We start from the raw sequence: 13,020 nt of genomic DNA, 5'->3' as shown, positions 1-13,020 counted from the left end.
GCAGCCCTGGGATGTGCTCCTGGCCAGTGGGGTGCACTCACCTGGCTTGCACATGGTGAACTCCATCGCACCCCCTGAGTTGAGCAGCTTCTGCACCAGAGCCTTGGCCAGCATGGTGGGCGTGAAGAGGACGGGCCGGCGGCGCTCACAGTAGAAGGCACGCACCAGGCTATAGGGGATCAGGCTGAGGTTCTTGCTGAGCTCACTCTCGGGGTCCATCTCTGGGAGGGGACAGGGGAAGGGCCAGCGGTGAGACCCCAGTCTGCCCGCTGGGGTGCAGGGCACAGAGGGCCTGGGAGCCTCCTTGACCCCATGGGGTCTGCAGGAACCAAGATGTCCCTTGGCCATCCAGGAGTGTTTACGAAGTACCCCAGGGCCCGGGCCCTGCTCTGGACATCTGGGGCCATGGCGCCGCCTCCTGGTGCCTGCTTTCAGGGAGGTGGTGGTGGCTGGAGGCAGGTCAGAGGCCTGTAATGAGCCCCACCACTCTGGGCGGCAGTGCCGAGCTCTCAAGGAGGGAGTGGGAGCAGGATGGGCAAGGCTGGCTTTTCTGAGGACAGTCAGCGACTGGGGCCAGTGCTTAGCGAAGGAGCCAGGTGTGAAGAGCTGGAGCAAGAGCTGTCCCTGGAGGGGAGAGCGGGTTGGGGTGCAGAAGGAGAGTGAGGGGCTGGCAGGAGCGGACGAGGGGGCTTGGGTGGGAAGGGCCAGGCTTATTTCAGAAGCTCTGGGAAGCCACCAGGGCCAAAGGCAGGGAACGATGTGGCCTCCCTTCTGCCTTTTCCAGCCTCTCTGGCTGGCGTGTGGGGAGTGGCACAGAGATGGCCCTGGGCAGCTCCAGGAACCACAGCCCCAGAAACCGGCGGCTTGTCCTTTCCTTGGTCCCCTGACCTGGCTGTCAGAGGGCCAGTCTGGAGGGGAGCCCAGGCCCTCCTGCCGTCTGTGCCTGGGCCACCTGGCCCCATGAGGGCAGCTGGGAAGGCTGGCTCGCCATCAGTCCCCTCCCACAGGGGCCCGTGCAGCCGGTGACCCCGGGCCGGCTTGATAAATGGCAAGAAGCACGCAGTGGGGAGAGAAATCAATAAGTGAACACTTCACGGCAAACAGCTCCAATTAACATGGGCATCTGGGCTCCAACCAACGCTAGTGAGTGTTTGGGAGGGGTAAGCCTGGCGGGATGCCCTCCTCCCCTACCCCTGCTGGCAGGCTGTGTGCGCCACGCGGCCGAAGCCAGGCAGGTCCTCTGGCAGCTCCTCCCAGGGTGGAACCCCTTTTGAGGGAGTGTGTGTCCCAGCCCCCCTGGTGAGGAGCCACAGGACCCACCCGGACCCCCAGAAGCCCCCATGCCAGCAAGAAGTGGGGAGGGGCCAGGCTCCCTCCTGCTTCTTGGTCAAGAGCTAGGTGGCATCCAGGAACATCATACCTTCCTGCTTCTCGGTCAAGAGCTTGGTGGCATCCAGGGACGTCCGGGTCAGGCTCCCCAGGGGGCTCCCCGAGACGATACGGACTCGCTCATTGCTGTTCATTCTCTTGTACTTGTTCTCGGACCTGCTGACGAACTGGAGGACAGGGGCGGGGCTGGTGGGCCTTGCTTCTAACCAGACTGAGCTGCCGCCACCAGGCTTGGGGAGACCTCTGGTAGGACCCCAGCTCTTCCCAGGGACCGGGGTCAGTCACATTCTCCCATGAAGATAGGAGACACTTAGCAGGCTGGAAGGGTCCTTGAGCGATTTTGGACATCACTGCTAAGTAAGTAAGCAAACAAAGGCTGACTCTCCTCCCTAACCTGGCTTGAAGCCTGCCGAGGGGTGTGGTGCAGGTGGGTGCATGGGGAGTCCCTCTGGCAATCCCATGTGCCTTCCTGGGGAGCCATGGGTGGAAGGTCCCTGGCTGGGACCCCCCATTTGGTGGGCGTGGGCAGGACAGCTCCATCTCCCATGACACTGTTCTCCACAGCCCCTGCCTCAGTTTCCCTAAGTGCTCTGGGCATACCTGCCTTGTACAATTCAGAGTTGAGCCCTGGAGGGTAGAGAGGGATTCCTCCATGGTGGACACAGACTCTAAATTCCCACCGACTCTCTGAGATGTTTTGATCTCTCCATACCCTCCTGAGGCAGGAAGAAAAATCTGGGGAGCTGAGAGCTCAGTCAGGCTCTGTTGTTCACTGGCCCTTGGGTGAGGCACCCAGGGGTGCCCAAAGTTTATGACTTTTGCATGACATGTGGGCAGTGACATGGGCAGGACTGTGTGGTCTCACGTGGTCCTGCCTTTAGGAGTAGCTCAGACTCACCAGGGCTCCTTCTACCTCCCTAAGTATCTCTCTGGTACCTGTCTGCATCTACCTGGTTTCGGGGTCATAACGCTCACCATTTCCCTGGGCTTCCTATGTTCTCGCATTAGGATGGAGCAAGTGGAGTGATATACTAGCTCCGCTGGGGTCTGACTAGCATGGTACCAACACAGGGACATCCTTGTGGGACCACACCTTAACCTTCCTCCCTTAACTCTTGTCAGCAGGCAACAGAATAAATGGCTGCAGAGGATGCTTCTGCATTTATGTGAAATCCCTTCTGAAGCCATCACCTACGGTGCTAGTCAATGTCCTTGTAAAAGGATTCATGCAAAATAAAATCCATTTTAGAATCAAACATAGGGGCGCCTGGATGGCTCAGTGGGTTGAGCCTCTGCCTTCGGCTCAGGTCATGATCTCAGGCTCCTGGGATCAAGCCCCGCATCGGGCTCTCTGCTCAGCGGGGAGCCTGCTTCCCTCTCTCTCTGCCTGCCTCTCTGCCTACTTGTGATCTCTCTCTCTGTCAAATAAATAAATAAAAATCTTTAAAAAAAAAAAAGAAAATAGAATTAAAACATAAGGGAAACATTTTTCTTGTCCCAGAGAACTAAAATGTTTCTATGATCAGATAAGATTTAAAGAATCTGCAGCCTTTCCCTTTTTCCCTTGGCTGCCAGGATGCTCAGAGATAAATTTCATGCATGATCAGAGGGATGAAACTGACCTAGACACCTGCGATGTCTATTTTTTTTTCCTGATACACTGTTTCTGATCTATTAATACTTGAATAGCTAAGTTATTTAAAATCTTCTAGCCTTAACTTCCTCCCATCTTTTATGCAAGTGACATTGTTTCCAACAGGTGCAGAGACTGTCTACTGACCTGTCACTGTGAGGGTATGATGGGATGGGAAACGTGAGGCACTGGGGAAAGTTTCGAGTGGTGTACAAACGCAAAGTGCAGTTATTTTGATCAGGTCTTCTCTTCTCGGGAGCAAGAGGGCACAGACACAGCCAAACACGATTGCAAAGTCAGTAGGCGCTCTGGGGCATTTTACCTGAAGGAGCTGGCCGAAAAGGAAACTTGCTCGAGAGAGGCGGGGACTGACCCGGGGGTCACTGGTGGAAAGTGGCTCTTCGGGCTGAAGGGTGTTCTGAAATCAGTTATCAGTCGGTCAGACTTGCTGGGCTCGGCAGGATGCAAGAGCCCATGGAGGCCACTGAGAACCAGGGACGTGTCCTCAAGCCCCCTTGGTGTGAAGGGGAGAAGTATTAGTAGTGGAATCAAGGCATTTCAGATGGGGAGCAAGCTTGGAGGGTAAGGGGAGCCTTGTTCTAGCAGAGACTAGAAATGCAGGGGAAAGGCTGCGTCCCTGCTGGGGAAGGTCCCCGAGGGCAGGGCTCCTCCTGGAGGGGCTGTCCCATTCCCAAGGAACCAAAGTCCCTAGAGCCCATCACCCTTGAGATCAGTGGCTCCCGTGTCAGCCCTCTCCAAACTGCCCCTGAGTGGGAGGTGTCCGCTGGCGGGGCACAGGGGTACCTACCCGGAGAGCCCTCAGGGTGTGGTGGGTGTTGTCTGTCTCTTCTCGGCTTCCCCTGTGCATCAGACGCTGTAGCTTGACCAGGAGGAGTTGCTGGGCTCTGGGGGAGAGGGGAGAGGAGGGCAGAACCTCAGAGCCAGGCCTGCCCCTAGGCAGGGGGAGCTCTCCACCCCAGGGAGGACATGACGCCAGGCAGCTCGGTTTGAGCCCCGCAGCCAGGGCTGACCACGGCAAATCTCTTCCTCCGAGCCCTGGGAGCGGGTGTCTGCAGATGCTGACCTTACAGGGCTGGCCTGAGTGACCGCTGGAGTCCGCAGGTGCTTAACAGACACCTGCAGTATCTAACTGATGCGCTATGGCTGTCTAATTATGCGAGGATGTCAGGGAGGTGGCCTGCGGCAACGCTCGCCATGAGTAGCCAAAGAGCATAAAACCAAGAGCCCACAGCATTCCCTGGCATGGCTGAAGGACGGTTTCCCGGGCGTGAATGAAGCAACAGGACTCAACAGGACTCCCCTGGGTGGCAGGGGAGCTTCAGGAGGAGGAGGGAATGGGGGGGGCCTCACTGGTCAGCAGGCGCCAGTCCCCCGGTGAACCCCTCTGCTGGGTGGCAGCCCCTCCTTCCCCTCCCCCTGCCCCAGCACCAGCTCTGTCCTCACCGGCTATAGCTGGGTATGGTGCCCACGTCCAGGTCGTGGTCCGTGAAAGGGTCGACCCGCGCGCACAGCCACTCGTGCCTGTCCTGGTACATGGTGTCACGGACATGCACGACGTCATCGCACTTCAGGGACAGGGAGCAGGCGTCCAGCTGGCTGGAGATGTTCAGGTTCAGCCGGATGTAGAAGGAGTCCCCCGAGGTGATGAGGCCCTCCTCCATGTCTTTCAGCAGCTTCCGGTACCCTGTGCAAGGAGAGAAGGTCAAGGACGCATGGGCTGTCCGCCGGCGAAGGGCTTCCCGCTGCCAAGATTCTCCAGGTACAAATTCCCTCCTCGCTGCCCCTGGGGACGCACCCAAGTGGCGTGTGCCTCTTAGAGCTTGCAGGGACTCCCCCGTGTCCTTTGCGGGTTTCCCTCTTTGTCTTGGCTGCCAAGGAACTCACAGCTAAGTTGTGTGCCAAGTTGCAACAAGTCTGGGACCTCCGCTGTGACGCCCTCCACGCTCATTTAGCCCTTCTGCTGTGTGCACAGCGGCACTGTTCCCGGGATTTGGCTGTGACAGGTCTCTCTGCTGGGAGCAGTTTCATATGTGTCTTTTGTGGACATGCGCTCTCGTTTCTCCCGGCTGTACTCATGGAAGTGCAATCACTAGGTCCTTGATTATCTACACATGTAGCTGTCCAGACACCACCCAAAGGTCTTCCCAAGTGGTAGGACCACACTGTGTGCTGTTTTAACCTTATTTAATGCCACTGTCCTCTACAGTATGAGTTTATACAAATCCCTCTGGACAAAAGCAGGGCATAAACCTCGAATACAATAAATCCAGCAACCTGAATGTCTATAACATAAATCCATAATGCAAATCCCCAAATCAGCTCCCCCCCCCCCCCACAGAGCTGCCTAACCCAGTAGAAGCTATAACCGTTCTAAGAGTCAGGCTCAGTTGTGTCATCACCACACACACTGGGGGAGGCCTGAACCCGCCAGGGGTTCAAGGGCTGGTCAATGTTTCTGGAGAAGCCGGGGATGGCTGGTTGGGTCCTTCCCACTCCCCAGGTCGCTCCCCTGGGCGGGGTTAACGCCCGTCACTATCTGAGCTCTCTGCTGACTCAGAGAAAGGCCCTATAGACATGACCCTGCTAGGCGGGACCATTCTGACCCTGAATTCTGGACCACAGAGCTTCAACTCAGGGGACTGCTGGCCAGTGGGCAGGGCGCTGCCCAGAGACTTTCTGCTGGGCTGGAAAGCCGGGCTGGGAAGAGGGGAGGAGCCTGCCCCCGTGAGGAGGAGGAGGCTTGAGCGGCTGGTCCCTGTGTGTGGGGACAGAGCCGTCAGTCATCTTCCCCAGCAACCAGCCACTGCCGGGAAGGAGTGCACGTTAGCAGGGGGCAGTGGGGAGCGGCTAGAGAGAAAGTGGCTATTTATTCTCTGTTGAAAGATTCATGAGCCCTAGTGGTTAAAAATAAGATCCAGCTGCAGAGACAATCACGCAGGAAAAATAACCCAGAGGTGAGAATGGGCGCTTAGTCTTTGGGAACTGCAAGGCGGAGCCTGGCGCTCACTGCCCCGGACTCGTGGCCCAGGAAGAGGAGCTGCGATCGCAGCCTTGCTGGGGCTGGATGGACAAGGGCAGAGGCCTTCTGGAGATGGTCCTGGAGCCCCGACCACGGAGCAGAAGGCGTGGCTCAGGCTGTGGCTTGGTGGCCCTGCTGGTGCCCGGGCGGCCAGCCTGGAGTCCCCGCCTCCGTTGGGGCTAGGAAGTAAGCTTCCACCGGGCAGGCAGGGGTGAGGCAGGCCAGGCAGGGAGGGGTGAGGCAGGCCGGGCAGGGAGCAGGCCGTCAGCCAGGGGCCCCTGCCTCCTCCTGCCTGGTCCAGCCGTCTGCGTGCGGCCAAGCAGGCTGTCTACACCGAGACATCCCAGGGCCAGGGTGTGCTCCCCGGGGCTCCCATTCGCCCGCCCTCCCCTGCCTGCCAGGCCCGTCAGACCCTCCCGATGGGGCTGTGACCAGCTTGTTCCTCCCACTGAACGTGGAGGCCGCTTATCCAGGGCCCCACCCACACGGGCTGTCCTGCTGGCGGTGGCCGTGCACAGGCGGGTGTGGTGGCCTTACCCTCCTGGTTGAGCTTGTAGTGCAGGGTGACGGGGCCGCTGCATCTCTGGATGGTCCAGTGTACCTCCTCCTTCGTGCATGTGTCCAGGGGGACACTCTGCCGCTCGCCTTTGATGCAGCCTTCCAGCTGGGTATCAGAGACACACTGTTCTTCTGGGCTCCGAGGGCGGGAGGGGCTGCAGGGGTGAGGCCGCCCAGCCGGGGAAACCAAAGCCCCTCCCCCCAAACTGTGACCAGCTCAAGGTCGCTGAGAGCCAAGGAAGCGGCCCACTTAAACTCATCTGCCTCCCCGTGGGCTGATGTGTGTGCACAGGTGTGCATGCATACGAGCTCCAGACACACGCACATGCATGGGGGCCTTTGGAGAGAATTGGGCTGACGGGGTGCAGGCCTGCCCCCCTCCTGCTCCCTCCTGCGGGTGCATGTGCCCTCTGTGAGCACAGGTGTGGAAGGAGTGAGGAAAGCCCTGGGCCCAACTCTGGCTGTGCTGCCACCTCCCCCGGTCCCCGGCCCCTCACCAGCAGCAGCTGGTGGCCCTCACGGAGGCCCGCCTTCTCGGCCAGGGAGCCTGGCTTGACCGCGTGGACAAAACTCCCTCTTGCGTTGCCCCCGAGCAGGGTGAGCTGAGAGGTGAGACTGTCGCCGTTCAGCGTGGTGTGCTGCACCGACGGCCCGGGACCCCGCACGTGACCCACGGACGTGACAGATGGCCGGAAGGGTCTGGGTCAGGGAAGGGAGCGGCGGTTAGGACACGCCCCACAGCAGGCCTCCAGGGCCAGGGCCGCCTGGGCTGGGAGAAGTAACTGGCTCCCGTGGGATGGGGGGAACCCAGAGGTGAGAATGGGAGCTTAGATTTCGGGAACTGGAAGACAGAGCTTGGTGCTCACTGCCCAGGAGTCACAGCCAAGGAGGAGGAGGAGCAGGGTCCCATCGCTGTCCCCCCAGCCCATGGCAGTGGCCACACTGAGCTCTCCCACTGGACATCTGTGCCAATGGGCTGCTCAGCTCCTCCTCGAACACCGGGGAGTGGGTGGCTGCCGTCGGCACCGGCCACCAGGCTTCCCGCCTCTCAGGTGGGGCAGGGGCCCGTTGGACATCAAGGGCTGCCCCCTTGCCTCTCTGGGTGGCCCTGGACAGGCCCCTTTCTCTCTGGGCCTGATTGGGGGTCCGGGGAAATGCTTTCCGGCTCTGAGACCCTCTGAGCCTAGAATCCGGGGGAGCTGGATGGTCCCTTTTTGGGAGATCTAGGGGTTGGTGGGCCTTTACCCCGCCGTCCCCTCCGCCATCCCCTCCCCCAGCTCTGGCTCCCCTTCCCCGCCACCAGGTACCTTTCTAGAGAGAACTTCCTAAACATGAGGTTGACTTGCTCCAGGTCGTAGGCATCCAGGCCCTCGGACTGGTGGGAGGAGGAGGAGGAGTGGATGGACGGGGGTCCAAAGGAGCAGCGCTCGTGACTGTCATCTGCAAAGGGGCCAGTGTGCTCGCGAGAACCCGCAGAACAGGGAGGGCGGCTCCTGCTGCTGCCCGCCTGCCTCCCAGGAAATTCTCCCACTGGGCCCTGGGCCAGGAGGCTGGCCGTAGATGCTGCCCTGAAACTTCTTCCAGAAAACCATGCCCCTGCCTCTGAGGCCCTCCTAACGGGGAGCCCTGCCAGCTACCTGCTTTTTAGGACTCCTGTGTCTGTGCGTGGGAAAGGAGTCTGCCCTAGCAGAATTGAATTGGGGTCCATATTTTCATCTCGGGACCACCTTGGGTCTTACATCTGCTGCTTCTAGGCCCGCGGGCTGGGGTGGGACCTGCAGGGCAGACTCTAGATGGAGAACTGACCCCTCTTCCCAACTCAGTGGGACCCCAAGGCCTCAGGGGTCAGACACCCGTTCCCTGCAGCCCAGGCGCCAGAATAGAGGACGTGCAAACCAGCTCTGAGCTGGTAACAAAGGCCTCCGAGCATCGGGAATTTGTCCTGACGCTGCAGAATGCCTTGGATGGCTGCCCAGAATTCTCTTTGGAGCTCTCCCCTTTCCAAAACTCCTTCAATTCTTCTCATTACCCAGCCTCTATTAGGTGCTAACCTCTCTTTAACACTTGATAGCTTCTGATGGTCCCCAATTAGGGAGAGCTGCTAATCCTTCATCGTATCTGCTGGCAGCCTGAGCCACTGAGGGTGCGGGCAGGGTTGGGGGAAGCCCGGGAACGAGAGAGCGTGGCAGGCCCACCTGGGGCCGTGGGGGCCAGCCCCTGTGCTTCCCAGCCAAGGAGGGGCCGTTGGAGACACGGGGGCATGTCCAGGAGGCTTCTGGACCCTTCCCACCCCTCTGTCTTCTGCCCGCCCAGGCAGGTGCTCGGGGTGGGTACATCACAGCCCTACCCCCAGGGGTCAGCCAACACAAGGACTCGGGGATGAGTCTTTGCGTCCTGTCCCCCAAGTGTAGTGGGCTGTGGGGGCTCCACGTGTGCTGGGCTGAACCCCCCCCACCCCAACTGTAAGGGGCCGTGGCTCCCTGGAAACTGAGCTCTCGTTCCCTGCTCTCGCAGGGCTTCTTGTAGGCCCAGGGAACATCCCCTCTGTCACAATGGCTTTGCTGTGGGGCCGGTTTAGGACTGCAGCCCACCCTCGGTCTCCTCAGGGCTTGTGTGCCCCACATCTCTAGTCTCAGGCAGGAAGGGTAGGAAAACACTGTCCTCTTGACGTCCACACCACATGTGTTTCCTGAGGACCTAGGAGGCACAGGGCTCTGCCCTGAGCTGGAGGGCCCTGAGTGTGGGTGACACGGTCGTGCTCCCACCAGACGGCAGGCAGCCGCCACACAGGTGTGCCTCTGAGATCCGCCCAGTGCCTACCGTCAAAGTCCAAGACGTCGAACCCACCACTGTCATTGTCTTCTTCGACTGCGCTGCAAGACACAAGGGGGGGCACAGGGAAGGGCGGATGACCAAGGGAGCTTCCCAGGCTGTGTGCCGTGGCTGAGGGCGGGGGAAGATTCTGGAATGTTCTGGCTCTCCGAGAGGCCTTGGCTTGGAGAGGGCAGCACGGGCAGGAGGAGAAGGTGGCCAGAGAGCTGGACAGGGCTGGACGGACCACTGGAAGCAGGGTGTCCCAGGTGGCCGGTGTGAGGAGGTTCACGAAGGGCCGGTCAGCAGCGTCCCGACAGCCCCACTGGCTGGTTCCCACTCACTCCCTTCCCGACACGGAGCCCTGAGCACCCACTCGAGCTCAGGCCACTGTGTGGGATGGGCCTACATGGCTGAGGGTGCCCTTTACACAAGACAGGACAGATGCTCTGAGTTCTAAGCTCCCCACGGCCACGAGGCCCACACCAGGCCGTGGACAGTTCAGGGACGTGGATTCCACCCTGCAGGGTGCTGGGTGCTGCCAGACCTTCTAGAAACCACCCAGGGATCTCTAATGCCGAGCCGAGCACGAGATGCCTAACGTCCCGCTGACCCGCAGCATCTGAGTGCCCGGGAAACACCCCCACTGCGGTCTCCCCAGCTGGGGATGGATGGTTTCCCAGAGGTGAGGAAGGGAGAGGGGAAGCAGGAGTGGGGAGACTCTTGCTGGGGTCTATGGCTCTTGGCAGGAGAAGCCTGATTTCTGCGCGAGCGGGGCAAACCGACGTAGGCTGCAGTGTTTGGCCGTTCGCGGAGCGACCCTGGGAAAACCAAGCGCCTTCTCTGAGCCTTGCTTCACCGCTGAAGTGGGCAGCACGAGGCTGGCTCAAGGGCTGAGTGAGTGGGTGTGGAGACTGTGGGGCGCCCTCTGGCCGCCCCTGCCACCCACCTGCGGTGAGGTGCGTCTTCCTTGTAGCGCCGGAGGATGGAGTCGTTTCCGGGGGGCTCGGCGGTGATGGACATGATGCTGGAGCGGCTCCGGTGGGGCTGCTTTGAAACACAGATGCGCGATGGGGAGCCCGGTGCCTCCGCGGGCACAAATATTACAGATACAGGGACTCAAATGCACGCGGATGCGTCCCCGCCCCCGACAGGGGCAAGCGAATTGGTTCTCAGCAGCGACCTTGGCCAGAGAAGGCTTGCGCTCAGCTGGGGGCCTCTTAGGGCAGCTGTAGCCAGAGTGGGGTGCACAACTGCTCGCACATCTGCTAGCCCTGGGCGGGGGCAGGGAGGGCGCAGGCAGGAGGCCCCTGGGGCTGGGGCTGGGGCTGGGGCTTGCAGGGTGTGGGTGCAGGGCTGTGCCTTGAACCCTGTTCAGCTGGGTTCCACGGGCCGCGCGGCGCCGGGCTTGTACCCCGACTCTGGAGAAGAAGACCCTGGGGCCTGGTGGTGGCGGCAGCGACAGACGCCCCAAATGGCACGGCTGCTAGAGGACAGCCCTTTGAAGGAAGGCCTGCTGGTTCCTGGCAAGGTCTGCCTTAAATAAGAGCCGAGGCTTTTGACCCCAGAGCCGCACACAGAAGCCATTTCTTATCAAACCTCTGCATCCCCCAGGGCCTGGTTTTGGAAGCTGAGCTGACAAGCTTCCCAGGGCTTCGCCTCTGGGGTTAGAATTTCTAATCCCATGCCTTCTGCTGCCTGCCTGGTGGGGGTAGGCTGGGACCCCCAGATTGGGGGGGTAAGGGGGTGAGGAGGGTGGGCTGGGACTGGGGGAGGTGCAGGGAGCCTGGGCTGTGTGGTCTGTGGCTCCAGCTGCTCCAGCATCCCCCTCTCCGGGGCTAGCCCCCACCGCCAGGGGCTGCCAGAGGGGCCTCGGACCTGAAGTCCTGGCAGAATTTTTAATGCCTGCCTGTGCGGTTCCCTACGGCTCCTCGGAGGCCCCTCTCTTCCTCCCACCAAGTGTTAAATTGGGAAAGAAGGCAGCGAGAAGGTGTAAATACATCCTGAGCCGGTGGAAACATCTTTAAATAAACATAAGGAGGGTCTGGGCTGCAGCCCCGGAGTGAGGCTGTTCGCAGGCCCAGGGCAGAGCACAGAGCGCAAAGCAAGGGGGTGGGCCTGCTGCGGCCCACGGAGAGGTGGGGCTGGGGACGGGCTCTGAGCCAGAAGGGGGTGTGCTGGGGACCCGGCTGGCTTACCATCTTGGAGAAGGAGTTGGTGATGGGCAGGGATCTGGAGGAGCTGGGGCTGGCGTCTGTGCCTTCTTCTTCATGCCCTCGCCCTGTCCTCGCGGAGGCAGGAGGCAAAGGGGAAAGGCAGGGGGGAGGGGATTGAGAGCCCCCCGTGAGCACCGAGAACCTGGGGGCTGTCCTGTCTGGGTGGCCTGTTCTCCTAGGGAGGGTGGGGGGTGGCCTCCTCCCTCCTCTCGTTTCCCCAGCTGTTGGCTCCCGGGAGGGAGTCTCTGGTCTTGCCCACTAGTATGTCTTGCCGCCGCCAGGTCCTGGGCAGCCTGGGACGATGTCCCTTGTCTCAGGACTCAGGTGGGGGCCCCACCTGGCGCTCTGTGAAACAGCATGAATGGAAGCATGGGTCTGGTAGACTGGAAACCTCCCTGCCCAGGGACCCTATCCTCAAGACGGATTCCACCGTCTCTACCAAACAGGCCGACGGGCGACAGGAGCCAGAGTCCACGGCCTCCTCCGTAAAGCCCTGGGCGCCCCTCCTGCTCCTCTGGGGGCTGTCTGGGGTTTTGTGCACACTTCTCTCAGCCCTTGCCTTGCTGCACGGGAAAGCCGGCTTTCCCACCCGCCCCCCCAAAGCTTGTGCGTGAATGGTCGGACACATTGCCCTAGACAGCGGCAAAGGCTCGGGGAGGATCCAGAAGTTCCGTCATCCTGCTGCCTCTTTTCCCTCTTTGTGGGGCAAACACTCCTTCCACAGGCCTTAGGCCATTTACACCCCCTTCTGATGAAGATGATTCTAGAGATACCTGATCTGGCAAAGAAAGGGGTGGAGGGACCCCTACCTCTGGGCTCCATCAGGTCCAAGGAGAACAGCCTGTGGCCCACTCTGGGCTCTTCCTTCCCCGGCCCCCCAGACCCGTGAGGGGTGCACATCCTCAGTGTGGGGCTCTTACCCTCTGACCTTCTGTAGCCCCACTCCCAGAATTCCCTGCTCTGAGCACTGGAAGGGCAGTGCACCAGACTCCTCCAGTTTGCCCCTGCTCCCCGCTGTGTCCTGAGTGGCCTTCGTGACGGCTCTTTCTCCAGCCCTTCTCTGTCCCCTCTTTCTTGGGCGTCCAGAGCCACGTTCTCCCTCCTCACTGATGGCCCCGTCTCAGAACACAGGCTCCCACCTATGGGCACCTGGCACACAGCAGATGTCTGACTTCCCCGGGCACACTCTCACTAGCTACCTGTCCCCCAAGAGTCACAGTGAGAATGAGGGACAGGGATCCCGAAGATGCTGTGTCTTGGAGAACCAGGGGCTCACAGCTGGACCCAGACTGCCTGGCCAAAAGCCAGGAAGGACAGTCGAGCCCGTGTCCTGCTGACAAGCCGTGAGCAGAAGCGCCAACCCTGGCTAAGGG

General features: G+C 60.6%; 1 protein-coding gene across 5 annotated transcripts in view; it reads right to left on the bottom strand.

Moving 5' to 3' along the window:
* The window catches only part of LOC111145457 (caspase recruitment domain family member 11), a 112,376-nt gene that overhangs the window by 8,996 nt on the left and 90,360 nt on the right, over positions 1-13,020 (bottom strand). For 4 of the 5 annotated variants that reach the window (XR_002640475.1, XR_002640476.1, XM_022500353.1 and 1 more), the window contains exons 12-22: positions 11,630-11,712; positions 10,381-10,481; positions 9,441-9,493; positions 7,928-8,060; positions 7,118-7,319; positions 6,600-6,726; positions 4,487-4,727; positions 3,831-3,927; positions 3,345-3,440; positions 1,421-1,556; positions 42-221 (exon numbers count right to left, since the gene is read on the bottom strand). Coding sequence is in view for 3 of the 5 variants with exons in the window: in XM_022500353.1 (XP_022356061.1) it covers positions 42-221; positions 1,421-1,556; positions 3,345-3,440; positions 3,831-3,927; positions 4,487-4,727; positions 6,600-6,726; positions 7,118-7,319; positions 7,928-8,060; positions 9,441-9,493; positions 10,381-10,481; positions 11,630-11,712 (1,449 nt within the window). In the remaining 2 variants the exon portion in view is untranslated. The remainder of the gene's footprint in view (positions 1-41; positions 222-1,420; positions 1,557-3,344; positions 3,441-3,830; positions 3,928-4,486; positions 4,728-6,599; positions 6,727-7,117; positions 7,320-7,927; positions 8,061-9,440; positions 9,494-10,380; positions 10,482-11,629; positions 11,713-13,020) is intronic. The other variant, XM_022500355.1, reaches the window with a different exon arrangement.

The sequence above is a fragment of the Enhydra lutris genome, unplaced genomic scaffold (genome assembly GCF_002288905.1).
Source record: "Enhydra lutris kenyoni isolate GAN:26980312 unplaced genomic scaffold, ASM228890v2 scaffoldscaffold13, whole genome shotgun sequence".
NCBI lineage: Eukaryota > Metazoa > Chordata > Mammalia > Carnivora > Mustelidae > Enhydra > Enhydra lutris.
Note: the sequence above shows the minus strand (reverse complement) of the source record. Positions and strands in the feature narration are given on the sequence as shown.